The sequence below is a fragment of the Salvelinus alpinus genome, chromosome 36 (assembly GCF_045679555.1).
Source record: "Salvelinus alpinus chromosome 36, SLU_Salpinus.1, whole genome shotgun sequence".
NCBI lineage: Eukaryota > Metazoa > Chordata > Actinopteri > Salmoniformes > Salmonidae > Salvelinus > Salvelinus alpinus.
Genome location: NC_092121.1, coordinates 1,310,411 through 1,336,407, shown reverse-complemented (window position 1 = coordinate 1,336,407; position 25,997 = coordinate 1,310,411). Strand labels below are relative to the sequence as shown.

The window sequence follows — 25,997 nt, the reverse complement described above, 5'->3', positions numbered from 1 at the left end:
ATGCTCTCGATTGTGCATCTGTAGAAGTTTGTGAGTGCTTTTGGTGACAAGCCGAATTTCTTCAGCCTCCTGAGGTTGAAGAGGCGCTGCTGCGCCTTCTTCACGACGCTGTCTGTGTGGGTGGACCAATTCAGTTTGTCCGTGATGTGTACACCGAGGAACTTAAAACTTTCCACCTTCTCCACTACTGACCCGTCGATGTGGATAGGGGGGTGCTCCCTCTGCTGTTTCCTGAAGTCCACAATCATCTCCTTTGTTTTGTTGACGTTGAGTGTGAGGTTATTTTCCTGACACCACACTCCGAGGGCCCTCACCTCCTCCCTGTAGGCCGTCTCGTCGTTGTTGGTAATCAAGCCTACCACTGTAGTGTCATCCGCAAACTTGATGATTGAGTTGGAGGCGTGCATGGCCACGCAGTCGTGGGTGAACAGGGAGTACAGGAGAGGGCTCAGAACGCACCCTTGTGGGGCCCCAGTGTTGAGGATCAGCGGGGTGGAGATGTTGTTACCTACCCTCACCACCTGGGGGCGGCCCGTCAGGAAGTCCAGGACCCAGTTGCACAGGGCGGGGTCGAGACCCAGGGTCTCGAGCTTGATGACGAGTTTGGAGGGTACTATGGTGTTAAATGCTGAGCTGTAATCGATGAACAGCATTCTCACATGGGTATTCCTCTTGTCCAGATGGGTTAGGGCAGTGTGCAGTGTGGTTGCGATTGCGTCGTCTGTGGACCTATTGGGTCGGTAAGCAAATTGGAGTGGGTCTAGGGTGTCCGGTAGGGTGGAGGTGATATGGTCCTTGACTAGTCTCTCAAAGCACTTCATGATGACGGAAGTGAGTGCTACGGGGCGGTAGTCGTTTAGCTCAGTTACCTTAGCTTTCTTGGGAACAGGAACAATGGTGGCCCTCTTGAAGCATGTGGGAACAGCAGACTGGGATAAGGATTGATTGAATATGTCCGTAAACACACCAGCCAGCTGGTCTGCGCATGCTCTGAGGACGCGGCTGGGAATGCCGTCTGGGTCTGCAGCCTTGCGAGGGTTAACACGTTTAAATGTTTTACTCACCTCGGCTGCAGTGAAGGAGAGCCCGCAGGTTTTGGTAGGGGGCCGTGTCAGTGGCACTGTATTGTCCTCAAAGCGGGCAAAAAAGTTGTTTAGCCTGTCTGGGAGCAAGACATCCTGGTCCGCGACGGGGCTGGTTTTCTTTTTGTAATCCGTGATTGACTGTAGACCCTGCCACATACCTCTTGTGTCTGAGCTGTTGAATTGCGACTCGATTTTGTCTCTGTACTGGGACTTAGCCTGTTTGATTGCCTTGCGGAGAGAATAGCTACACTGTTTGTATTCGGTCATGCTTCCGGTCACCTTGCCCTGGTTAAAAGCAGTGGTTCGCGCTTTCAGTTTCACGCGAATGCTGCCGTCAATCCACGGTTTCTGGTTTGGGAATGTTTTAATCGTTGCTGTGGGTACGACATCGTCAATGCACTTCCTAATGAACTCGCTCACCGAATCAGCATATTCGTCAATATTGTTGTTGGACGCAATGCGGAACATATTCCAATCCGCGTGATCGAAGCAGTCTTGAAGCGTGGAATCAGATTGGTCGGACCAGCGTTGAACAGACCTGAGCGCGGGAGCTTGTTGTTTTAGTTTCTGTTTGTAGGCTGGAATCAACAAAATGGAGTCGTGGTCAGCTTTTCCGAAAGGGGGGCGGGGGTGGGATTATTTAACTGTGCGTGTGTGTGGCTATGTGTGTGGAATCTCTGCTACCAGCGCTATGTTTTGGTATTCCATGTGTCCCCTCTTGCTGTTCATTTCCCATGCATGATTTTTCCCCTCACTCCATCTCTTTTTTTCTTACGTTCTCTTAATTTCTGCCTCTCCTCCCACTCTTTTTCCTCTCTCTCTCTCTCTCTCTCTCTCTCTCTCTCTCTCTCTCTCTCTCTCTCTCTCTCTCTCTCTCTCTCTCTCTCTCTCTCTCTTTCACTGGATTGAAATGAAATATTCATTGGTAGCCAGGGAGTAACTGAACCACCAGCGCAACCCACAGTGACTCTGCCATCAAAGAGCTCTACCCTCATCTCTCTGCTGGCCAAGCCATCACTTCACCCACCATCTGTAACAAGAAACACTCTCCCTCTCTTCCTCTCTCTGTCTCAACACTGTACAAGTAAGTCTGCCACGGCAGTGAGGTGCAACACATTAGTCGACTGGGCCAACATTGTTCTTGTACCATGCCTTTCTTTTTTTTTGGTTTGAAGTAACAGACAATTATGGTGAGAATTCTGGATAGTTTCCAAGCAACCTACATTAACTGCTTTGAGGGAAACAGGACGGACTCTGAAGCTTTGATCTGTCTGTCTGTCCGTCCGTCCGTCCGTCTGTCTGTGTCTGAGTGAGTGCGTGTGTGTGTGTGTGTGTCAGGGAGAGAGATCGAGAGACACTGAGAGAATATCAAATCAAATGTATTTATATAGCCTTTCTAACATCAGCTGATATCTCAAAGTGCTGTACCCAGCCTAAAACTCCAAACAGCAAGCAATGCAGGTGTAGAAGCACGGTGGCTAGGAAAAACTCCCTAGAAAGGCCAAAACCTAGGAAGAAACCTAGAGAGGAACCAGACTATGAGGGGTGGCCAGTCCTCTTCTGGCTGTGCCGGGTGGAGATTGGAGCACTCTTCTGGCTGTGCCGGGTGGACTGGAGCAGCAGCACGGCGAGGTGGACTCGGGACAGCAAGGAGTCATCATGCCAGGTAGTCCTGAGGCATGGTCCTAGGGCTCAGGTCCTCCGAGAGAGAGAAAGAAAGAGAGATTTAGAGAGAACATACTTAAATTCACACAGGACACCGGATAAGACAGGAGAAGTACTCCAGATATAACAGACTGACCCTAGCCCCCCGACACATAAACTACTGCAGCATAAATACTGGAGGCTGAGACAGGAGGGGTCAGGAGACACTGTGGCCCCATTGGATGATACCCCCGGACAGGGCCAAACAGGCAGGATATAACCCCACCCACTTTGCCAAAGCACAGCCCCCACACCACTAGAGGGATACCTTCAACCACCAACTTACCATCCTGAGACAAGGCCGAGTATAGCAAACAAAGATCTCCGCCACGGCACAACCCAAGGGGGGGGCGCCAACCCAGACAGGAAGACCACGTCAGTGACTCAACCCACTCAAGTGACGCACCCCTCCTAGGGACGGCATGGAAGAGCACTAGTAAGCCAGTGACTCAGCCCCTGTAATAGGGTTAGAGGCAGAGAATCCAATTGGAGAGAGGGGAACCGGCCAGGCAGAGACAGCAAGGGCGGTTCGTTGCTCCAGAGCCTTTCCGTTCACCTTCACACTCCTGAAGAGATGAGTCTTCAGTAAAGACTTAAAGGTTGAGACCGAGTCTGCGTCTCTCACATGGGTAGGCAGACCATTCCATAAAAATTGAGCTCTATAGGAGAAAGCCCTGCCTCCAGTTGTTTGCTTAGAAATTCTAGGGACAATTAGGAGGCCTGCGTCTTGTGACCGTAGCGTACGTGTAGGTATGTACGGCAGGACCAAATCGTAAAGATAGGTAGGAGCAAGCCCATGTAATGCTTTGTAGGTTAGCAGTAAAACTTTGAAATCAGCCCTTGCCTTAACAGGAAGCCAGTGTAGGGAGGCTAGCACTGGAGTAATATGATCAATGTTTTTTGGTTCTAGTCAGGATTCTAGCAGCCGTATTTACCACTAACTGAAGTTTATTTAGTGCTTTATCCGGGTAGCCGGAAAGTAGAGCATTGCAGTAGTCTAACCTAGAAGTAACAAAAGCATGGATTAATTTTTCTGCAATATTTTTGGACAGAAAGTTTCAGATTTTTGCAATGTTACGTAGATGGAAAAAAGCTGTCCTTGAAACAGTCTTGATATGTTTGTCAAAAGAGAGATTAGGGTCCAGAGTAACGCCGAGGTCCTTCACAGTTTTATTTGAGACGACTGTACAACCATCAAGATTAATTGTCAGATTCAACAGGAGATCTCTTTGTTTCTTGGGACCTAGAACAAGCATCTCTGTTTTGTCCGAGTTTAAAAGTAGAAAGTTTGCAGCCATCCACTTCCTTATGTCTGAAACACAGGCTTCTAGCGAGGTCAATTTTGGGGCTTCATCATGTTTCATTGAAATGTACAGCTGTGTGTCATCCGCATAGCAGTGAAAGTTAACATTATGTTTTCAAATGACATCCCCAAGAGGTAAAATATATAGTGAAAACAATAGTGGTCCTAAAATGGATCCTTGAGGAACACCGAAATCATTCACAGAGACAAAGTGATATCTTTTCAACAGATAAGATCTACACCAGGCCAGAACTTGTCCGTGTAGACCAATTTGGGTTTCCAATCTCTCCAAAAGAATGTGGTGATCGATGGTATCAAAAGTAGCACTAAGGTCTAGGAGCACGAGGACAGATGCAGAGCCTCGGTCTGACGCCATTAAAGGTAATTTACCACCTTCACAAGTGCAGTCTCAGTGCTATGATGGGGTCTAAAACCAGACTGAAGCATTTCGTATACATTGTTTGTCTTCAGGAAGGCAGTGAGTTGCTGCGCAACAGCTTTTTCAAAATTCTTTCAGAGGAATGGAAGATTCGATATAGGCCGATAGTTTTTTATATTTTTGGGGTCAAGGTTTGGCTTTTTCAAGAGAGGCTGTATTACTGCCACTTTTAGTGAGTTTGGTACACATCCGGTGGATAGAGAGACGTTTATTATGTTCAACATAGGAGGGCCAAGCACAGGAAGCAGCTCTTTCAGTAGTTTAGTTGGAATAGGGTCCAGTATGCAGCTTGAAGGTTTAGAGGCCATGATTATTTTCATTATTTTGTCAAGAGATATAGTACTAAAACACTTGAGTACAACAACATTACAACAACATTATTTGAATGTATCATCATTATAAATGCATTTAACCAGCATACACACACCAATAAATACATTTACGCTAGCTCTCTTTTGTCTCAACACTTTCGGTACAAAATACCTCAGGTTGAAATTCATCTATGAACATCTATAGGGAACAGCCCATAAGTACCATGATATGCATTATGCATGTCATTTCTCTCATAGCTATGGTGTTTCACTAACAACGACTGTGTACTGCACGCTGAAGAATAAACTGGCCCCATCAGGAAATAATCAGGGATGGAGGGAAGGAATTACAGGGATAGAGGTAGATGAGGAATGGATTTATCAGCAGGTAAGAGAGCTGGAGGGAGGGTAAAAGGAAAGGGGGAGTGTGGGAATTGAGGAGAGATGGATGAAGCTGAGAGAAGAGAGGAGGAGGATAGAAGGAGTACAAATATTTGATCTGGTCGGTGCTATTGGGTGCTTTGTGAAGTAATACTACTACAGTATGTTACTACAACACTCTCTACAAACATGTGAAGCTGTGTGTGTGTGTGTGTGTGTGTGTGTGTGTGTGTGTGTGTGTGTGTGTGTGTGTGTGTGTGTGTGTGTGTGTGTGTGTGTGTGTGTGTGTGTGTGTGTGTGTGTGTGTGTGTGTGCGTGCGTGCGTGCGTGCGAGTGTCTGTTTCTGGAGGGAGGGCCCTGGTGGTCAAAAGTAGTGCACTATATAAGGAATAGGGTGCCATTTGGCATGCAAGCTCAGTAGACGGAGGGCTGGGGCTGTAGACTAATGAGGCTGAAAATAGAGAAGGAGAACCAGTCAATAGAGAATGAGAGCCAGTGGGTGACGACCCGTCAGAGTGTGTGTGTCTGTATCAGTGTGTGTATGTCTTGTGTAATAAATCCCATCTACAATTCAATCCAATTACACATTACGATATGTATTTCTATTGAAAGTATCTGGTGTTCTAAAAAACAAATCCTAAAATATAGGGGTAATGTGTATGAATGTCCCCTCCTCACTGTAACGTCCACCCCGGTCACTCTAACCTGGCTCCTCCCTCTGTTCTGTTTGAACTAGCGTGACCGCACAGATAACAGGATCACTATCAGCTGTCTGTCAGGGATAGAAAGGGAAAAAAATTGACTAAATGAAAATGTACTACAAGTGTAATTTTGCCCTGTCACATTTATTGAGGATCCAGAGAGAGAGAGAGAGGAAGAGAGAGTCTCACAACTTCTTGGCACATTGTGAGAAAACAAAGTAAGTAATGCATTAGCCATCCTGCTGCTGCTTCATACTGTGAATGTTGGAGCAGTGGGCCTTCAATAATATATTGATTCTCTTTAGCGGTGCTAGAGGGTAGCTAACTGGAATCACATTGTGTCTGTGCTTTGATGGGGAGAGGAGATTGTTAGATTTGTTTCTGGAGCACCAGGAATACTGGCTGGCTGTTTCTGGCTGGCTGGCTGGCTGTCTGGTGGCTGGCTGCATAGCTGGTTGGCGGGCCGGATAGCTGTCTGTCTCTTTCTGAAGCACCAGGAATACTGGCTGGCTGGATAGCTGGCTGGCTGTCTTTTCTGTCTGTCTGTCCGCCTGCTTGCCCGGCTATGACTCTGTCACATTTTCCTTTGTTTCCTTTATGCCTGTTAATCTGTCATGACTCTTGACTCAACAACTGCCTTCTTCAGAGTTTTGAATATTATAAAGCAGATTATATTTGGAGGTAATGTGAATTGAAGTTTTCACTCTCTCCCAGCATGGCGAGACAGGGCGTGGGTCGTCTCTCTCATTCCGTCTGTTTGGTATTGACATGTCTGTCCCTGGCTCTCCACCTCATCCTGGCCCTCTTCTGTCTCTCCGTCCTCCAAACATCCTGCGTTATCCCCCCCCCCTCCTCCTGTTCCTCCTCTTTTCCTGGAACTATTCCCCATGGAAAACAGGGGAGATCTCACCCCCTTTCCTCACAAAGCAGCTCACACAAATTACCAGTAAGTCGCATGAACGGAGACTTTACCAAAATGGCCGCCCACATAGACCACAAGGTGGAGGCCTCACTCAACATTGTCAATGAGAAGGAGAAGGACAAAAAGCTGATTCAAACCAACATGGCCACCAAAGTGAGCCAACGGGTCAGCAGTCGCTCCAAGCTGGAGGCCCTCTTCAGCCACCCGCTGTACAACCTGCCACGCAAACATCTGCTGGAAGACGATTGGCTACTGAAGTTGAAGCCAAAGAACAAGGGAGGGGACAGTGAAGAGGAAGATGAGGAGGAGGACAGTGACAAAAGCAGTGAAGATAGTGAGTGGTGAGTGAGAGAAAGAGGAGTGGAAGACCACTGATAACAACAAGTAGAAAAATTAAAGAGGAAAGAAGATGCTTTTTAGATAACAACAAAGTATATCATTCTGTCATAGCATATTACTTTTCTTATACATTTGTGATACCCATTGCTTAATTGGCCTGTTTCCCCATCCATCTTCCCCTGCTCTTTCCATATAGGCAGAGTGACAGCAAGGAGGATGGCTATGACCAAGCTAATTGGACGAGAAGTGCGGACACCCACCCTGCCTGGCTGAGGTACCACCTTGGGATCTCTCGCTGGGAGCTGTATGACAGGAATGACCCTAGCGTTGCCGAGGTGACTCAACAGATGGCCACACAATGCATCCTCAGCGCAGGTGAGAGGGTTGAGCTGGGGTGTGGACATGTAGCTAAGATTAGGATTAAGACTAAGGTTAGGGTTGAGCCGGGGTGTGAACATGGGGAAGCTAAGGTTAAGGTTAGGGTTTGGGTTATGGCTAGGGTTAATGTTAATGTTGAGCTGGGGTGTGGACAGGAAGCTAGGGTTAGGGTTGTGGTGGTTGAGGCTAACGTTAGCGCAATGACTGGAAGGATACTAGCAGGCTAGTTAGCATTAGCTCACAAAATGACATATAACTTCCTTCATATTGGACATAGAGACTTAAAAATGGTATACAGGAGTTCACTTGACTCTAGGGAAGTACATAAAGGATTATGTATTCATTACCAAAATCCCAAAGTATCCCTTTAATTTATACTGCTTTTTTGCGTGAACTAAGCCACAAATATTGTAATTCAAACACGACTGTCTGCAGTACAACAGCCTGTGGCACCACTGTAGCTTGCTTTTAGACTAAAGTACTGTAGCTATTCCAAGTCAGTTGGGTTAAATGCAGGAGCCTTTGTGGTGATGGTACTCTTTTATCTTTCAACCCCAAGGGGAAGCCCAAAATCCACAAACAAATCAAATCAAATCAACAAGATGATGACTGTGTTACTAAGCAGAGTTGAGATCAACTCTGTATCAATCAGCATGAACTGGACATGGAATAAACTACACTGAACAAAAATATAAATGCAACATGCAACAATTTCAAAGATTTTACTGAGTTACAGTTCTAATAAGGAAATCAGTCAATTTAAATAAATACATTTGGCCCTAATCTATAAATTTCACATGACTGAGAATACAGATAAGCATCTGTTAAAAAATGGTGGATCAGAAAACCAGTCAGTATCAAATCAAATCAAATGTTATTTGTCACATGCGCCGATTGCAACAGGTGTAGTAGACCTTACAGTGAACCGGTTAGTCGAGGTAATTGAGGTAATATGTACATGTAGGTAGAGTTAAAGTGACAATGCATAGATAATTAACAGAGAGTAGCAGCAGCGTAAAAGAGGGGTCTGAGTAGCCCTTTGATTCGTATCTGGTGTGACCACCCTTTGCCTCATGCAGCGTGACACATCTCCTTCGGATAGAGTTAATCAGTATGTTGATTGTGGCTTGTGAAATGTTGTCCCACTCCTCTTCAATGGCTGTGCAAAATTGCTGGATATTGGCAGGAACTGGAATACACTGTCGGACACTTCGATCCAAAGCATCCCAAACATGCTTAATGGTGAGAATACAGTCCATGGAAGAACTGTGACATTTTCAGCTACCAGGAATGATGTGCAAATCCTTCCGACATGGGGCCGTACATTATCATGCTGAAACATGAGGTGATGGCGGCGGACGAATGGCACGACAATGGACCTCAGGATCTCGTCACGGTATCTCGTGCATTCTAATTGCCATCAATAAAATGCAATTGTTTTTGTTGTCCATAGCTTATGCCTGCTGATACCATAACCCAACCGTCACCACAGGGCACTCTGTTCACAACGTTGACATCAGCAAACCACTCACCCACACGACGCCATATACGCTGCCATCTGCCCGGTACACTTGAAACCAGGATTAATCTCTGAAGAACACACTTCTCCAGCGTTCCAGTGGCCATCAAAGGTCAGCATTTGCCCAATTAAGTTGGTTACGAATCCGAACTGCGGTCAGGTCAAGACCCTGGTGAGGACGATGAGCACGCAGATGAGCTTCCCTGAGACGGTTTCTGACAATTTGTGCAGAAATTCTTCAGTTGTGCAAACCCACAGTTTCATCAGATGTCCAGGTGGCTGGTCCCAGACGATTCTGCAGGTGAAGAAGCCAGATGTGGAGGTCCTGGGCTGGTGTGGTTACACATGGTCTGCGGTTGTGAGGCCAGTTGAACGTACTGCCAAATTCTCTAAAATGACATTGGAGTTGGCTTATGGTAGAGAAATTAACATAAAATTCTCTGGCAACAGCTCTGTTGGACATTCCTGCAGTCAGTATGCCAATTGCATGCTCCCACAGAACTTGAGACATCTGTGGCATTGTGTTGTGTGACAAAACTGTACATTTTAGAGTGGCCATTTATTGTCCTCAGCACAAGGTGCAGCTGTGTAATGATCATGCTGTTTAATCAGCTTCTTGATATGCCACACCTTTTAGGTGGATGGATTGTCTTGGAAAAGGATAAATGCTCACTAACAGGGATGTAAGCATATTTGCGCATAACATTTGAGAGAATAAGCATTTTGTGCATATGGAACATTTCTGGTATCTTTTATTTCAGCACATGAAACATGGGACCAACACTTTACATGTTGCGTTTATATTTTTGTTCAATATATGCCATTCCTGAATTATACAGACCACTAGCAATAACCCTAACCATAGCTTCATGTCCACACCCCGGCTCAACCCTAAACCTACAATGAAGAGACTACCCTGGGAGGCTGTAAAACATTGTCTGATGGCCCTCAAATCCTGTCTGTTGTGAGACTGTTCAGAAGCCTTGGGAAGCAGTAGCAGTACTCTAAAAATGCTAGGTTGGTTGGTTGACCATGCTGGGTTGCAGGCGTTGTGTCACTTAGTTGGGTTGTTTTCTTTAAAAACTGCTGGATTATTGGTGCTGGGTGCTGGGTTATTGGTGCTGGGTTATCGGTGCTGGGTTATCGAGATATGACTCAGTGGGTGAGCTCAGAAGACTAGAGGATTGGCTTAGCAGGGGCGTGGCTTTTAGATAGTTATTTTTGGCCACCCGTGAAAGTAAATGTCATTCCGGTTCATCTGCTTTGTTGTTATTTCATGTTAAGGTTGAACACTGCCACATTAATCAATGTTTCCCAAGACCCTATGGATATTTCAATTTTGGGATAGGTATATAATAATGTTATGAATTTTATGTTATAATATGTCATGTGCAAAAAAAAAGACATTTGCAGTGTACAAACATGATGAACAGGAAATACATTTGCAATTACAGGTGGCCAAAAATAATTGTCTGAAACCCATGTCTCTAATAGGCCACGCCTCCTGAAAATAACCTATGGAGCTGCTATGTCATCCCAACTAATGGTTAAAAAAACAACTGATGGTAAAATAAACCCATGTTTGTATAATCCATATTAACGCGACCCAACTGGCTGGGTCAAACTAACCCAGTGTGTGTTCTGTCCAATATTTACCCAGCGCTGGTTTGCCAAATAAGCCAAATAGGGTTGTTTTTAACCCAGAATTTTTTTGTGTGCCAGGCTACTGTGTATGGGTTTGAGCGTGTGGGGAAGGGGAAGGGGAATGGGAAGGGGAAGGGGAAGGGGGAGTGTGAGTGTTGTGTGTGTGAGTGAGTGAGTATAATAATTAAACACAATCTAAAGAAACAAACAAAAGCCCAAAGCAATTCTTAAACACTAACCAATCAACCATAGACTGTGAGGATAAAATGTAAAACCACTGAAAGCAATTATAAGTCTTTAAACTGCAAAATACACAAAGTGATTACACCAAACTAGAACGTCAGCAAATGGACGACAGTAAAGAAACAATCAGAGTAGAAACTTGAAAGCCAGATCATCGAAATCTCCAGCTCCTCTGATCTTTTGTTCTGAGGTCAGTCAATATAATCCTGCACTGATCATAAAAAATCCCTCTTACACATCCACGCATGTAAACACACACAAACATATGCTCACACACAAACACACGCATACACACATACACTTTGAATACTGTATGGAGATTGTGTTGAGCATAAAAGATGACGCAATAATCAGCTTGTGTGTGGGCCACGTTTAGCCACGTTTCATATACTCCTCCTCATCTTCCTCTTCCTCTTACTCCTCCTCCTCTCTAAAGTCCCCTAGATTCTAGAATCACCACTAATGATACCAGACAGTTTTTGATGTTCAGCCACATTCTGTACTTTATGTAATGAGGACACCCTGTGGAGAACTGGGGTAACTGCATTTATGTCAAATCCACTAGAAATACTGTGCTATTACCAAAATAACGCCATCAGTGCAGTCAATGACAAGTACCTATGGTGTATTTCCTTTGAATGTTATGGAGACCCTGTGACTTTCATGTGTTTTAATGTACGGTAAGTGATATGTCTGTGTGTTCTGAGGGTCTGCATGCTGGTGTGTGATTATTATGGTGACGTTGGTGTGTTGTCTGTTATGTGTGTTTCAGTGCAGAAGAGTGGGGGTACCCAGCTCAAGCTGATCATGTCATTCCCCAACTACGGACAGGCCCTCCTCAAACCCATGAGGTGAGAATCCACGATACGATATGATATATGATACGATATATGATATTTATTTATTTGACCTTTATTTGACCAGGTTAGTCTCATTGAGATTAAACATCTATTTAGCAAGAGAGGCCTGGCTGAAAAAGCAGCACACAAATTGTCAACATTTACAACATAAAACACTACAGTTTAAAAACATCAGCTAATACATTTAACAGGCCCATTGGAGTGTTTCAACTAGGGGTCAAAATATTGACCGCCCCTTAAATCATTTTCCACCATAGTTTTTACCCTAGCTTTAAAATAATTGAAGGAGACGAACTCCTGTAGTTTCAAGTCATTTTGTAGCTCATTCCAAGTAGAGAGGGCAGAGTACTGGAACACTTTTTTACCTAGCTCTCCATAAGCAATAGGCACCATCAAAGAGATACTGTCCTGTGAGCATAGGCGATAATTGTCATTAATCTGATGGACAATGTAGGTACACAGGTAAACTGGGAGCAGTCTTAGCATGGCCTTATAAATAAAAACGTACCAATGACTTAGTCTCCGAAGAGCTAAGGAAGGCCAGCCCACTCTCATATAGAGGGTACATTCCGTGTAGCTCAGTTGGTAGAGCGTGGCGCTTGCAATGCCAGGATTGTGGGTTTGATTCCCACGGTGGACTAGTATGAAAATGTATGCACTCACTACTGTACGTTTCGATTCGATAAGATAAAACTAAAACATTTGCAGGGATGAGGGAAGGCTTTGGAGTTTGTAACAAACCTCAGCAGTGCAGTGTCCAGCATATGTAATGATGCCACAGGGGCAAACATGTACAAGTTATCACCATAGTTAATTACAGGCAAGAAGGTAGCGTAAACAAGTTTTTTTTCTCACTTTGAAAGAAAAAAACGACTTATTTTGAAAATAAGACCCCAATTTGAGCCTGAGCTTTTTCACAAGACCCTCTATGTGGGGTTTAGATGTGAACCACTCATCTAACGAGAAACTCAAGTACTTGTAAGTTGATACCCTTTCTATTTGCTTGTCCTGCATAGTGACTATACATGGAAGAGTCTAAAAGGCTCTGCGGGGTCAATCCGACATCTGCAGTGTCGGCCATACAGCATTTACTGCGACACGGCCTCTGCAGAAGTCAGGGTATTTATACTCCTCGCGCTTCGTAAAGCAGAGCTGTTGTCAAGGAAGTACGTTTTTTTTTATACTGGACCTCCCGCCCCACCGACCGTCAACCAATCATGTCAATGTAGAGTAATATATAGCCCCCCGCATTGTTAAGATTTGGGCAGCGCACGGCGATGCAGTACAGAGCTCAATTTGACCTCAATTGCTTCACACCCTCCATACGGCACCTCCGACCCCATTTTCAGATCAAGCATAATGGTTTCATCTTAGATTTCATGAGAACCATTAACTTTGTCTTATCAGCATTTAAGAGCAACCTCAGCTGACAGAGCTGAGCCTGGACAATAGTAAATGCACATTGCAGTTCATCAAAAAACAATATGATATACAATACAATATGGCATACAATACGATATACTATGGTATGATATACCATATGATTGCGATATGCGATATGCGATATGATACTATACAATACAACACAACAATACAACTTTATTGTATCAGTCACATAACACTCTTACTCTTTCACAGTAATCTTATTTTGGAGGGGAAAAAATCACATTGTTCTGTGCGTGTTTTATGCAGGCAGGAGAGAGATGCAGAGACAGACTTCAACCTGTTCTACTTCTCTGACTTTGAGAGACACAACGCAGAGATTGCTGCCTTCCACCTAGACAGGTGAAAACAATAAAATATGGACCTCCCATCTGAGATTAATCTGTGTGTCAAAAGAAAGAGAAGAAAATAACTACCAAATCGCTACCACTGATTTCTCTCTCTCTTTATCTGTGTCTGTGTGTGTCCTCTCTCAGGGTGCTAGGTTTCTGTAGAATCCCTCCAGTGGTAGGTAGACTCATCAACATAACCACGGAGATCAGAGCTATCACCACAGACCACAAACTATCCAGAACCTTCTTCACCTCTCCTGGTGTGTGGCGGTTGGTCCAATCAGCTTTCATAATCAAATCTAACTCTCCCGGTGTGTCCAATCAGCACAGATAGCAACCAAATGTCCCAAATGTCCCTCCTCCTCCTTATTACGCTTGTGTGTGTATAGTGGCTTGCACTATGTGCTAGTCCAGAGTTTTCCAAATGGTTGGTCGGGTTGCATTGGTGGGCTACAGTTTACTTTCCGTTTCGTTCTGGGTTTATGACTGGTCACAAGAAAAAGTTCTAAATGCTTTTAGATGGGTTATGACCCCAAATGTTTGGCAACAACTGTCCACTGTAGGCATACTACTTGCATTTGGTCAGTTTACTGTACTATTCACCCAACCCCTTCTCTCTCTCTCTCTCCACCTCCCCCAGTGGGTAATTTGTGTTTCCACGGTCAGTGTGAATACTACTGCTCCACAGAGAACCCAGTGTGTGGTCGACCCCAGGTCTTGGAGGTGTCCCTGGCCTCCATGCTGCCTGACCTCTCCCTGGCCCCCAGACGCTCCTGGAGGTCCCCTTGGAGACGCTCCTACAGCCGCACCAAACTGGCACCGTGGGTAGTGGGTACCGAAATGGGCCCCTTGCCTGGGGGTCTCTAACTATGGGAGGGGTTGTGAAGAAACCATGTGAAGTATATATCTGTATTAGTGGTTATATACTGTACAGTAGATGGCAAACCGATGGGTTGGAGGTATAATTCAACGTTTGGATTGCATTGATAGGATTCAACTGATCAATACAATGTAATAATGTGTAGTAGTATCATATTGTCCCCCACTGGGAATAACCCGTGCATTTGACTAAAGCATACACGTGTTCGAGTCCATACCTCACATGCAGCTGCTACTGTTTCAGATGGGAGAAGAACCCAGATTACTGTGACACGGTGAAACAGACTCCTCCATACAGCCAAGGCACCAGACTGGTGGATCTAATTGACATGGTCGTTCTGGACTTCCTCATGAGTCAGTAAGCACACTGAACAACACAGCTTCTACTACTATTACTACTTCAGTAGTTCCAATATTCTTGAATCAGTAACAATTCGACACACTACCTTGTTTTTTGCTCTTTTTCTTTTTATTGAGTCACCGAAGCAATACATTCCATAAGAATGACAAAATGTTCGGAACATTTCGAGTCCACTGATAATGTGGAACAGATTTTGAATAGACAGAAAGCAATAAGCTATTGTTTTGCTTTAATTCCTACTAAAGGTAATATGGACAGACATCACTACGAGACTTTTGAGAAGTTTGGGAATGACACTTTCCTGCTGCACCTAGACAACGGGAGGGCGTGAGTACCATACCTTCCTTCAATACCTTATAATGTGATACATACTGTATGTTCAGTGGCGATTTTAACATAAAAATATTGGATGTATCCAAAAAAAGCTAATATGCATCGAAACCACTACTCACACAAACGTTCTAACATTCAGTTAGGATCAGTTTACTTCCCATAGTTAAATTCAGCATGGGTCTACAATATTGCTACATTAATAAAGTTTTGGAACGCAGCCAATACACTATTCTGAGTGTGTCTGCCTGCCTTTTACCAAGACGCTCTGTTTTAGAATAAAGCAACACAATTTATAAAGTTAATCCCTCACTTCATCCATTGCATAGTTCCAGTTCCATGGGTATAACAGTGGCATCAAGCATTAACGAGCCGTGTCGTATAGCTACCTCAAAACAGATGTTAGCCACTGCTTCTATTCACCACCAACCACAGTTGAATCTTCTTTTCCAGCTTGCTTTATTTTTAACGGGTGGGCTTATTTCAATGTTCAGTGGCTGATGAGCACCGAAAATGTTTTATCTCGACATTTTCTACATGGCTTGAAAATTATTTGCTAGGAGATAGTCAACATGATTCATGATAACTTTTGAGCTGGCTAGAAGAGGTGGTAAACGATGAAGTTGACACACGTCAGTCCAATCACTGGGGAAAAGATGTAGACTTATCTGTGGCAAATGACCTTGAGCCTTCTTGGACGGGCACTGCCAATGTAACTCTATGGCAGCACCCAAGGGGCAGAAGCTGCCTGGTCGTCAGTGAGCTCTTCCAGTAGGTGCTGCGGTGTTGTAAGTGACATCACCCTGAGCCAATCACGCGCAACCAGAGAAGATCAACAACGCCTACGCTCTGTGCTTTCTCTGGCTGCCCCTCCGCCACAGAAGGCACATGAGCGAGGCTGAAACAGCTGCATTCTGGATCTGCCTTACACAAAGAAAATTGACCAAAACAATGATATGACATGGAGGAGTCAAGTATGCTGCTATATTAACTCAAGCAGTTATTTTGTTTAAATTGTTTGCTAACTGATACGATATAATACTGTGACACTAATTTATGCCAGAATTACATGCAGAACAGGGCCATCTGCTGGACAGTGCTTGGGCTGTGCCTCACTTGCCCTGAATGATGTGTCGCCAGTGCATATGTTGAAGTTGTTGTAGTTTATACATACCGATATAACAGTTATGTAATATTGTGGAAATTATGTTATTTTTAGGTTTGGGCGTCATTCTGTGGATGAACCCTCCATATTGGTGCCCTTACAACAGTGTTGCAGGTAAAACTATCAGCTTGTATAAAGATCTGGACAACTGCAGCAGAAAAAAAGTGCAAGAGGAGACTCATCTCTCCCTTCTCGTTCTCTTTCTCTCTCTCCCTTTCCTCCTCTCTCTCTCTCTCTCCTTGTCTTCCTCCCCTCTCTCTTTCTCCCCTCTCTCTCTCCTTGTCCTCCTCTCTGTCTTTTTCTTCTCTCTCTCCCAAATCTCTTTCTCTGTCTCAGGATCCGTCGTTCCACTCTCATGCGTCTGCGTCTCCTGTCCCTCCCGGGCTTCCGTCTGAGTGATGTCATGAGGGAGTCTCTATCCCAAGATCCCCTGGAGAGTGTGGCCCCCCTCCTCTCTGTACAACACCTCTCCGTGCTGGACCGTCGTCTGAAAACCATCCTGCAGGCTGTACACACCTGTCTGGAGCACCATGATGACGTTATCTATGATGACCTAGAGGGATATGATGTTAACTTATACCGGCACTAGACAATAATTAAGACTGAACATCCATTTACAAAACCATCACTGCAAGATGTCTATCATTGGATTCAGCTGTGGTTGATGATAAGTTGATTGTATTTATCAATCAATCAGTTCATTATTTGTGTACATGCATGGCACATTTGAACTGCGTGTGCTGCCTTATGAAATAAAAAATGCTAAAGTGTTGTAGCATTACAAGGGTGGAGTAGTGTTACTGGATTTTTCAGACAGCAAGGCCATTTGATCACAACAATGTCAGCACTCAGTAGAAAGATAACGCAGTATATCAGGAAGTTATGGTGGAAATTAAAATCATCGCAACCTCCTCTTTGTTTCAACAGCAACAGATTAAACCACTCAAACACGTTCCTACCAGTCATGTGTGTACGTGTGAGTGAGTGTGTTTGTGTGTCTATGTATGCTTGTTTTCCTACATTATCTGGACCCCAATGTCCTAACATTTCACCTGAATGTCCTGAAAAGGTAGGAAAACAAAAACAGTAGTCAGATGATCAGACAAACTGATGGGAGACGAGAGGTTAGAAGAAGCTCGTCAAAGGTAAGGCGGTTAACTGAGGTTAACTGACGAGAGGTTAATCTCGCCATCATCCTCATCGTCGCCCACCCCGAGAAGGAGTCGTTGGACTGATAGAGGGAGGAATTGAGGCTATCCATGACCTCGCTAACCAAAAGAGAAACATCGCACTCTCCCAAAAGCTTGGCTGGAGCGTAAAACCTGTGAATTGAGACAAACAAAGAGGTGTAATGGGTTCACGCTCAAAATTATGTTGTATAAAGCTTACTTCATTATTCAATGTTAAATTGTTTTACTGCATCAGGGATAGCCCTGATGCAGTAAAAATGTTAAAACTTTGAATAATAGTAGTGGTTAGCACAGTAGAGAACGCTATAGCCACGGGGTTGAGATGTGTTAGCTAGCTAGCAGCTACCCAAAGGTGTGCTGTAGCTAGCTCAGTGCTTAGCTAGAGTGGTTGGGCTAGGGTAGTGTTAACCCCTTAGGTTAGCTTACTCCCACGACCGCAGAGCCATGTGACTGTGTCTACGGTCTAGTTAGTGCCTGAGACTGAATGCAGATTAACTAGGTGAGGGGGAGAGCTAGCAAAGCTACCGTGTTGCAGGTAGAATTGTGTGGTCAGTTAGCCTGAGCCTAGCCGCGTGAGCTACTCGAGTCCCACTAGCTAGCTACAGTAGCTAGCCGGAGGTGACCGAGAGGTAGAAAGAGGGTTTCTTTCTACACAAGCAATACCACCGTTTTGCAGGTAGAATTGCGAAGCTAGTTTGCTTTGCAGCGAGTTAGCCAAGTTAGCTCGTGAAGAAGTGCACCACCATGTGGTGGTCTCCAATAGAGCTGCTGGTTTCGATTATAGGTGCAACTGTCCCAGAGTCCCAGAAAGAGGACTGATAATGACCAGCAGGAGACAGGGATAGAACTTATACTTATTTGCCACACCGAAACAGACAGGCACACACAGCAAACAAGAAGAGGAGACTAGTTTTTGATAGTGCGTCACTAACCATACAATCACTAACACATGGTTGGGAAGTCCAGAGTGGAGGATTGTCCTTATAGGAAGGGTCCAGTGTTGAGGTGGTGCAGAGTTCTTCTGACCTGTTGTCTCTCTGCACCCCTGTGTCCAACTGAAGCGCAGACTGTGTTGGAGGTTTGAGATCCCCACCAGGTAAAGCCTATGATTTGTTGGCCAGGTCACATGACCCTAGTCAGGGAAGAGTGTTCTGGAAGGGCCCTAAGCAACCCCCTAGCAACACAGTAGCCAGGGCCAGCGGTGTGAAACTGGGGGATGGTAGCATCTGCTGGGCTGGAGATTTTCTCAAGTTTGTGCCTCAATAGCTAGGTTTCCATCCAATTGGTGACATATTTTCATGTTAATATTCTAAAATCTGCATTTAAACTATTCCCAGGGAGCTAGCCAAGTTATCATCAGCCACACTGCGTGGGCTAACCGAGTCCCAATAGCTAGCGGTGAAGATAGCTAGCAGAGGTAAAAACATTTTTTGCATTTCTACAGAAAATAAGGTTCTACTCAGCCTCGCAGTGAGGACCTTGCAGGTTGCCTGTGAACTATGGAGTCAGACTAGTCTCATAGACTATACGTCACATAGTAAACATAAATCCAGGACACTCAAATTAGTATGATATGTTACTTTTGGTATGGTTACATAAGATAGAAGGCAAAAACAAAAGGAAGGTGGTTGGTTGGGGTGGATGAGTGGACATATAACACGGACATCTATTGTTCCAAAGGTTGCGTGCTCAAATCTCATCATGGACAATTTTAGCTAATTACCAACTTTGTAACTACTTGCTACTTTGCAACTCCTTAGCATGTTAGCTAACCCTTCCCCTAACCATAACCCTTTTAGCTAACCATTCCTCCAACCCTAAAATGTACCATTTTAGTTAACCCTTCACCAAACCCTAACCCTTTAACCTAACTCCTAACCTTAAGCTCAACCTTAACACCTAACCCTGACCCATAGTGCTAGCTAACGTTAGTGTTAGCCACCTAGCTAACGTTAGCCACAATTCGTAACATATTGTACGAATTGCAATTCATAGCATATCATGTGAATTGTAATTAATTTCATATGAAATGGATGATGGACATCCACAAATCAATACATACGATATGAAACATAACATATCATACTAAATGAAGTGTCTAGGATTTACGTACAGAATAATACGAAATGCTCTCTGACCACTTTGGTTGAGTGGAGAAAATCGAGAACCAGTCGCGTAGAGCTCTTCAATGAGGAAGTGAACATGGACAGTGAGTGGGAGAGTATCGCTTTTATACAGGGTAAGGACGCACCCTATTTGCTGCTATCCTAGTCTCCAACAGACATTTGTGATTGGCTACTTCGAGTTGAGACTTTCGGAACAAAATTTCACAGAATAAGTCATTGAAACAGATCTACATATAAGTCTTATTATAATGTAAAACATAAATATAAAACTAAGTCAAGTATGTTCTGGCAACTGTAAGAGTACTGAGCATGGCACCGCAAATAGAAGGAGAACAATCAAGCTGAATGAAACTAACTGTTATTATCATGTTTACATCAATACACTGTATTTTTGTTTAAGCGAAGACTTGAAATGGACTTAAAATTGACATGTTTGTCTTTCAGCAAGTGTCCATCATTGGGATGGAAATACCGGTACCTCATGGCAGGTATGGCGTCATACCTGACCCAACCAACTCCAAGCAACGCACCTTTCCCTCCACAGAACAACTACGAGACATGACATCTTTGCCGGTTGAATTGCAGGGTTGCCACATGAAATAACTTATTTATTGTTATCACTTTTTAAGGTATGACCCTGGTGCAGACAGTGTTGAAGAAACGAAAGTGTATTCTTTAAACAGGGGCAGGCAAACGACAGGTCATGGCAGGTAGGGGTCAATAATCCAGAGAGGGTGTAGGGCACCGGAACAGCAGGCGGGCTCAGGGTCAGGTCAGGCAGAGGTCAGTAATCCAGAGTAGTGGGGCAAAGGTACAGGACGGCAGGCAGGCTCAGGGAGGCAGGAATGGTCAAAACCGGGAAACTAGAAAACAGGCACTAAAGCACAGAGCAAGGGGAAAACGCTGGTAGGTATGAACGAACAAAACGAACTGGCAACAGACAAACAGAGAACACAGGTATAAATACACAGGGGATAATGGGGAAGATGGGCGACAGGGGAGGGGGGTGGAGACAAGCACAAAGACAGGTGAAACCGATCAGGGCGTGACAGTACCCCCCCCCCCCTCTAGGGACGCCACCTGGCGTCCTACCTGGGCGCATACCTGGTATATACTGTATATGTTTTACTGTGCCGACGGAACCCACTCCTCAGCAAAAGGCACATGATAGCCCACTTGGAGTTTGCCAAAAGGCACCTAAAGGACTCAGACCATGAGAAACAAGATTCTCTGGTCTGATGAAACCAAGATTGAAATCTTTGACCTGAATGCCAAGCATCACGTCTAGAGGAAACCTGGCACAATCCCCTACGGTGGTGGCAGCATCATGTTGTAGGGATGTTTTTCAGTGGCAGGGACTGGGAGACTAGTCTGGATCAAGGGAAAGATGAACAGAGAAAAGTACAGAGAGATCCTTGATGTTCTTGAGGATGAGTTGCAGCCACCTGTGTATGACAACCTCATGTTAATTTCTGTTGGTGTATATCTTTTAGCGAGTAAAGAATATTGTTTAACCATCCTAAATAATGCCATAGATTCACAGTTTTTGAAAAATAGTCAACTTGAAGGCAAAAAAATAGAAGCATGATGTGAATCTGGTTTCCAATTGATTGTAAGCTACTAAAGCCAACCATTTACTGCTGCGCCACAGAGTTTTGATTGAAATAGTGGGGGGGGATGTCTGTTAATCAAACGCTGCTATTTATTGTTGACCAGCAGATGTCACTAATGTGCATTGTGAACCGATAATGAAGTTCTGAGTAATGAACTATTTTTCTGCTCAATTTGGTAAAAGCCCCCGAAGCCTTCAGAAATCCTTGATTTCCCATCACTACTCTCCACAGTGTAAAACAATAACTATGGTTATTAACTCCAACACTGTTTTTTTTTGTACACAACTGAGTGTTAATATCACTCTTACAGCGTGATTTTAACTCCTGATTCAACACAATACATTTTACACTGAAAAATCAACACTGGCCAATTTACTGTGTAGCATGTCTATCATTTGATGCATCCCAAATGGCATCATATTCCCTATACTGCACTATTTTTGACCAGTGCAGTATAGAGGATAGGGTGCTGGCTCTGGTCAAAAGTAGTGCACTATATAGAGGATAGGGTGCAATTTGGGTCATAACCATAGTCAAGGTGATACATGTCTTATGATGGCCTGTGTTGTATTCTCTACAGACTGAACTACCCAAAGGGTCCCGAGGGAGGAGGGCTTCAACAGAACCACCTGCCTCCTCAATACACTGCCTGAGAAACGGGCCTCAGTGAATACATTGCTATTTTTCTTGTTGAAATCATGTTAAAAAGGAGGTGCTTTACCTAGCAGAGACTTGTAGATGACCTGGAGCCAGTGGGTTTGGCGACGAGTAGGAAGCGAGGGCCAGCCAATGAGAGCATACAGGTCGCAGTGGTGGGTAGGATATGGGGCTTTGGTGACAAAACGGATGGCACTGTGATAGACTGCATCCATTTTGTTGAGTAGAGTGTTGGTTTCACTGAAACCAGATTGCATAGCGGAGAAGGTACGGTAGGATTCGAAATGATCGGTAATCTGTTTGTTAACTTGGCTTTCGAAGACCTTAGAAAGGCAGGGTAGAATAGATATAGGTCTGTAGCAGTTTGGGTCTAGAGTGTCTCCCCCTTTGAAGAGGGGATGACCGCGGCGGCTTTCCAATCTTTGGGAATCTCAGACGATACGAGAGGTTGAACAGGCTAGTAATAGGGGTTGCAACAAGTTTGGCAGATCATTTTAGAAAGAGAGGGTCCAGATTGTCTAGCCCGGCTGATTTGTAGGGGTCCAGATTTTTCAGCTCTTTCAGAACATCAGCTATCTGGATTTCGGTGAAGGAGAAGTGGGGAGGCTTGGGCGGTGGGGGGTGGAGGGCTGTTGATCGGTGTAGGGGTAGCCAGGTGTTAAGCATGGCACAGTTTAGGTCACCTAGCAGCACGAGCTCTGAAGATAGATGGGGGGCAATCAATTCACATATGGTGTCCAGGGCACAGCTGGCGGCAGAGGGTGGTCTATAGCAAGCGGCAACTGTGAGAGACTTGTTTCTGGAAAGGTGGATTTTTAAAACTAGAAGCACTTCCAAGGCCATTTCATGATGATTATTATGGTCGTGTCAATCATGTTCTCCATGTTCAATCATGTTCTTGACGCACGGATCCCTTTAGCGGGATCATTTTTGTAAACAACTGCTAAATTGCAGAGCGCCAAATTTAAAAGAAAATACTACAAATATTTATTTTCATGAAATCACAAGTGAAATATACCAAAACACAGCTTAGTTTGTTGTTAATCCACCTATCGTGCCAGATTTTGAAAATATGCTTTACAGCGAAAGCAATCCAAGCGTTTGTGAGTTTATCGATCACTAGACAAAACAGTAAGAACATCTAGCAGCCATGTAGAATGCTCACGAAAGCCAGAAAAGCAATAAAATGAATTGCTTACTTTTGATGATCTTCGGATGTTTGCACTCACGAGACTCCCAGTTACACAATAAATGTTCCTTTTGTTCGATAAAGATTTGTTTATATCAAAATACCTCCATTTGTTTGGCGCGTTATGTTCAATATTCCACAGCCTTAGGCAAGTCATCAAGGCTTGACGAAAATTCCATATAGTATCCGTAAAGGTCATAAAAACATGTCAAACGTTTTTTTAAATCAATCCTCAGGTTGTTTTTAACATCAATAATCGATAATATTTCAATCGGACTGTAAACTATTCAATTCTGGAGAGAAAGAAAATGTCGAGCAACGAGTGTCTGGCGCAACAACTAATGGAGGGACATCCGCCTATCCACTGACGCGTTTTGATAAATCTCGCTCATTTTTCAAAATAAAAGCTTGAAACTATGTCTACAGACTGTTCACACATTGAGGAAGCCACAGGAAAGGGAATATGGTTGATATCCCTTTAAATGGACGAAAGGCAGGCAATGGAACAGTGATTTTTCAAAATAGAGGTCCCTTCCGGGTTGGATTTCTTCAGGTTTTCGCCTGCAAAATCAGTTCTGTTATACTCACAGACAATATTTTGACAGTTTTGGAAACTTTAGAGTGTTTTCTATCCTAATATGTCAATTATATGCATGTTCTAGCATCTGGGCCTGAGAAATAGGCAGTTTACTTTGGGAACGTTATTTTTCCAAACATAAAAATTCTGCCCCCTAGCTTCAAGAGAAGCTATTGTAACAAGGCATATGCCAGCATTATAGGCCTACTGCCTCTGCCCAGAGGCCTACTAGAATTCCATGGCAATGGCCGTTAGTGCTCACTTTGCCACGTATGAGCCCTGTTTAGAGTCCCTGTTGCAGCTTTCACTTTCTTCCACTACATTGGTGGCAGCGTTGGGATTACGTCCAACTCATGTCTAGTTATGTGATCTAGTGGTGGGAAGCATTCTGTTTTTCAACATTGTGTTGGGTGTAATTACATTGATATATCTAGTGAACAACGGATAAGCAACAATGGGAGTGACGGATAGAAGTAGTCACTATACACTTACATCAAAGTTGCCTGAATCTGAATGGGAACTGCTGAGCCCTGACCAGTTATTCATTAGAAATTCCTCTGTGACTAGACATGACATAAGTTAAACTTACCAGTGTAGACCCAAAACAAATACATTCTACACATGTACCTGTTTAAAGGGTTATTACAACCACGGTGTTATTTTGTCACTGAAGCGTATATGTCAAATAACCTGACAATGATCCACATCATATGGGTAGACAAGTAATGTTTGTGTGTTATGCAGCAAAACACAACTATCCTTTTTTTAGGATGCAACCCAGTAATATGAATCACTGTTGATCCACCCTGTTCTGATCTAATGAGATGGATATAGGATTTCCTAGGGCCTAGAATCAAGGCATTTCCCAGTCATGAAGGACGAAGCTAGGCCCAACTTCGTTCTAATTGGCGAAGACTGAACTCAAGTTAGGGGTTATACAGTACCAGTCAAAAGTTTGGACACATCTACTCATTCAAGGGTTTTTCTTTATTTTTACTATTTTCTACATTGTAGAATAACAGACTATGAACACATATGGAATCATGTAGTAACCAAAAAAGTGTTAAACAATTAAAAATCATTTTATATTTGAGATTCTTCAAAGTAGCCACCCTTTGCCTTGATGACAGTTTTGCACATTCTTGGCATTCTCTCAACCAGGTTCATGAGATCATCACCTGGAATGCATTTCAATTAACAGGTGTGCCTTGTTAAAAGTTCATTTGTGGAATTTCTTTCCTACATCGTACCACTTACTTTAAAGTCCCCATAACATTTAAATACTTTACTTATAATGGTTAGGGATGGTTTGATCTGATGTGAAGTTAATGTGATAAAATGTAAAGCAACATGTTATTACATGAAACTACACATGTGAAAATGTGATTACATGTGAAGTATTAAAAAAAAACATTTTCACATGTGCAATTCTATGGTAACGGAATTATATTCTTGATTCCGTTTTTTCACTTTAAATTGTATGCAAAACAAAAAAACATTGATTTAAAAGTTTAACAAACCATACAACTCTATGCACAAAGATTACATTAAAATGTTTAGTGGAAGAACTGTGCAGATGCTAACTTTAGTAACAGAATTAAGGTAAAATCTCCCTCAGGTTTTTATGCAACCACGTTTATGCGACCAGAGTTCCTCTGTCCAGTGTCTGTGTTATTTTGCCCATCTTAATTTTTTATTTTTATATGGCTTTTTCTTTGCAACTCTGCCTAGAAGGCCAGCATCCTGGAGTCGCCTCTTCACTGTTGACGTTGAGGCTGGTGTTTTGTGGGTACTCTTTAATGAAGCTGACAGTTGAGGACTTGTGAGGCGTCTGTTTCTCAAACTACACACTCTAATGTACTTGTCCTCTTGCTCAGTTGTGCACCGGGGCCTCCCACTCCTCTTTCTATTCTGGTTAGAGACAGTTTGCGCTGTTCTGTGAAGGGAGTAGTACACAGCGTTGTAAGAGATCTTCAGTTTCTTGGCAATTTCTCGCATGGAATAGCCTTCATTTCTCAGAACAAGAATAGACTGACGAGTTTCAGAAGAAAGTACTTTGTTTCTGGACATTTTGAGCCTGTAATCGAACCCACAAATGCTGATGCTCCAGATACTCAAATAGACTAAAGAAGGCCAGTTGTATTGCTTCTTTAATCAGGACAACATTTTTCAGCTGTGCTAACATAATTGCAAAAGGATTTTCTAATGATCAATTAGCCTTTTAAAATGATAAACTTGGATTAGCTAACACAACGTGCCATTGGAACACAGGAGTGATGGTTGCTGATAATGGGCCTCTGTACGCC

General features: G+C 43.8%; 1 protein-coding gene across 4 annotated transcripts; it reads left to right on the top strand.

Moving 5' to 3' along the window:
* Nucleotides 1-1,998: 1,998 nt before the first annotated feature.
* On the top strand, nucleotides 1,999-17,128 carry LOC139565108 (extracellular serine/threonine protein kinase FAM20C-like). 4 transcript variants are annotated; one of them, XM_071385197.1, is made up of 11 exons: nucleotides 1,999-2,169; nucleotides 6,639-7,187; nucleotides 7,382-7,560; nucleotides 11,742-11,820; nucleotides 13,522-13,614; nucleotides 13,749-13,915; nucleotides 14,245-14,425; nucleotides 14,728-14,837; nucleotides 15,090-15,171; nucleotides 16,394-16,453; nucleotides 16,676-17,128. In XM_071385197.1, exons 2-11 carry the CDS (start codon nucleotides 6,640-6,642, stop codon nucleotides 16,926-16,928), a joined length of 1,752 nt encoding a protein of 583 aa, XP_071241298.1. In that variant the 5' UTR covers nucleotides 1,999-2,169; nucleotide 6,639; the 3' UTR covers nucleotides 16,929-17,128. The 4 variants fall into 4 exon arrangements, 3 of the variants coding, with proteins under 3 accessions (XP_071241298.1, XP_071241296.1, XP_071241297.1); XM_071385195.1 differs by lacking the exon at nucleotides 1,999-2,169 and adding an exon at nucleotides 5,652-6,142; XM_071385196.1 differs by lacking the exon at nucleotides 1,999-2,169 and adding an exon at nucleotides 5,656-6,142 and having other exon boundaries at nucleotides 13,749-13,864.
* Nucleotides 17,129-25,997: the final 8,869 nt, after the last annotated feature.

Excerpts from the sequence above, each read along its gene's own strand:
- LOC139565108 (XM_071385195.1), top strand. The coding sequence starts at position 6,030 with ATGAAAATGTACTACAAGTGTAATTTTGCCCTGTCACATTTATTGAGG. Across the intron at positions 6,143-6,638 it reads GCACATTGTGAGAAAACAAA|CATGGCGAGACAGGGCGTGG; the intron begins GTAAGTAATGCA and ends ACTCTCTCCCAG. Across the intron at positions 13,615-13,748 it reads GCTGCCTTCCACCTAGACAG|GGTGCTAGGTTTCTGTAGAA; the intron begins GTGAAAACAATA and ends GTCCTCTCTCAG.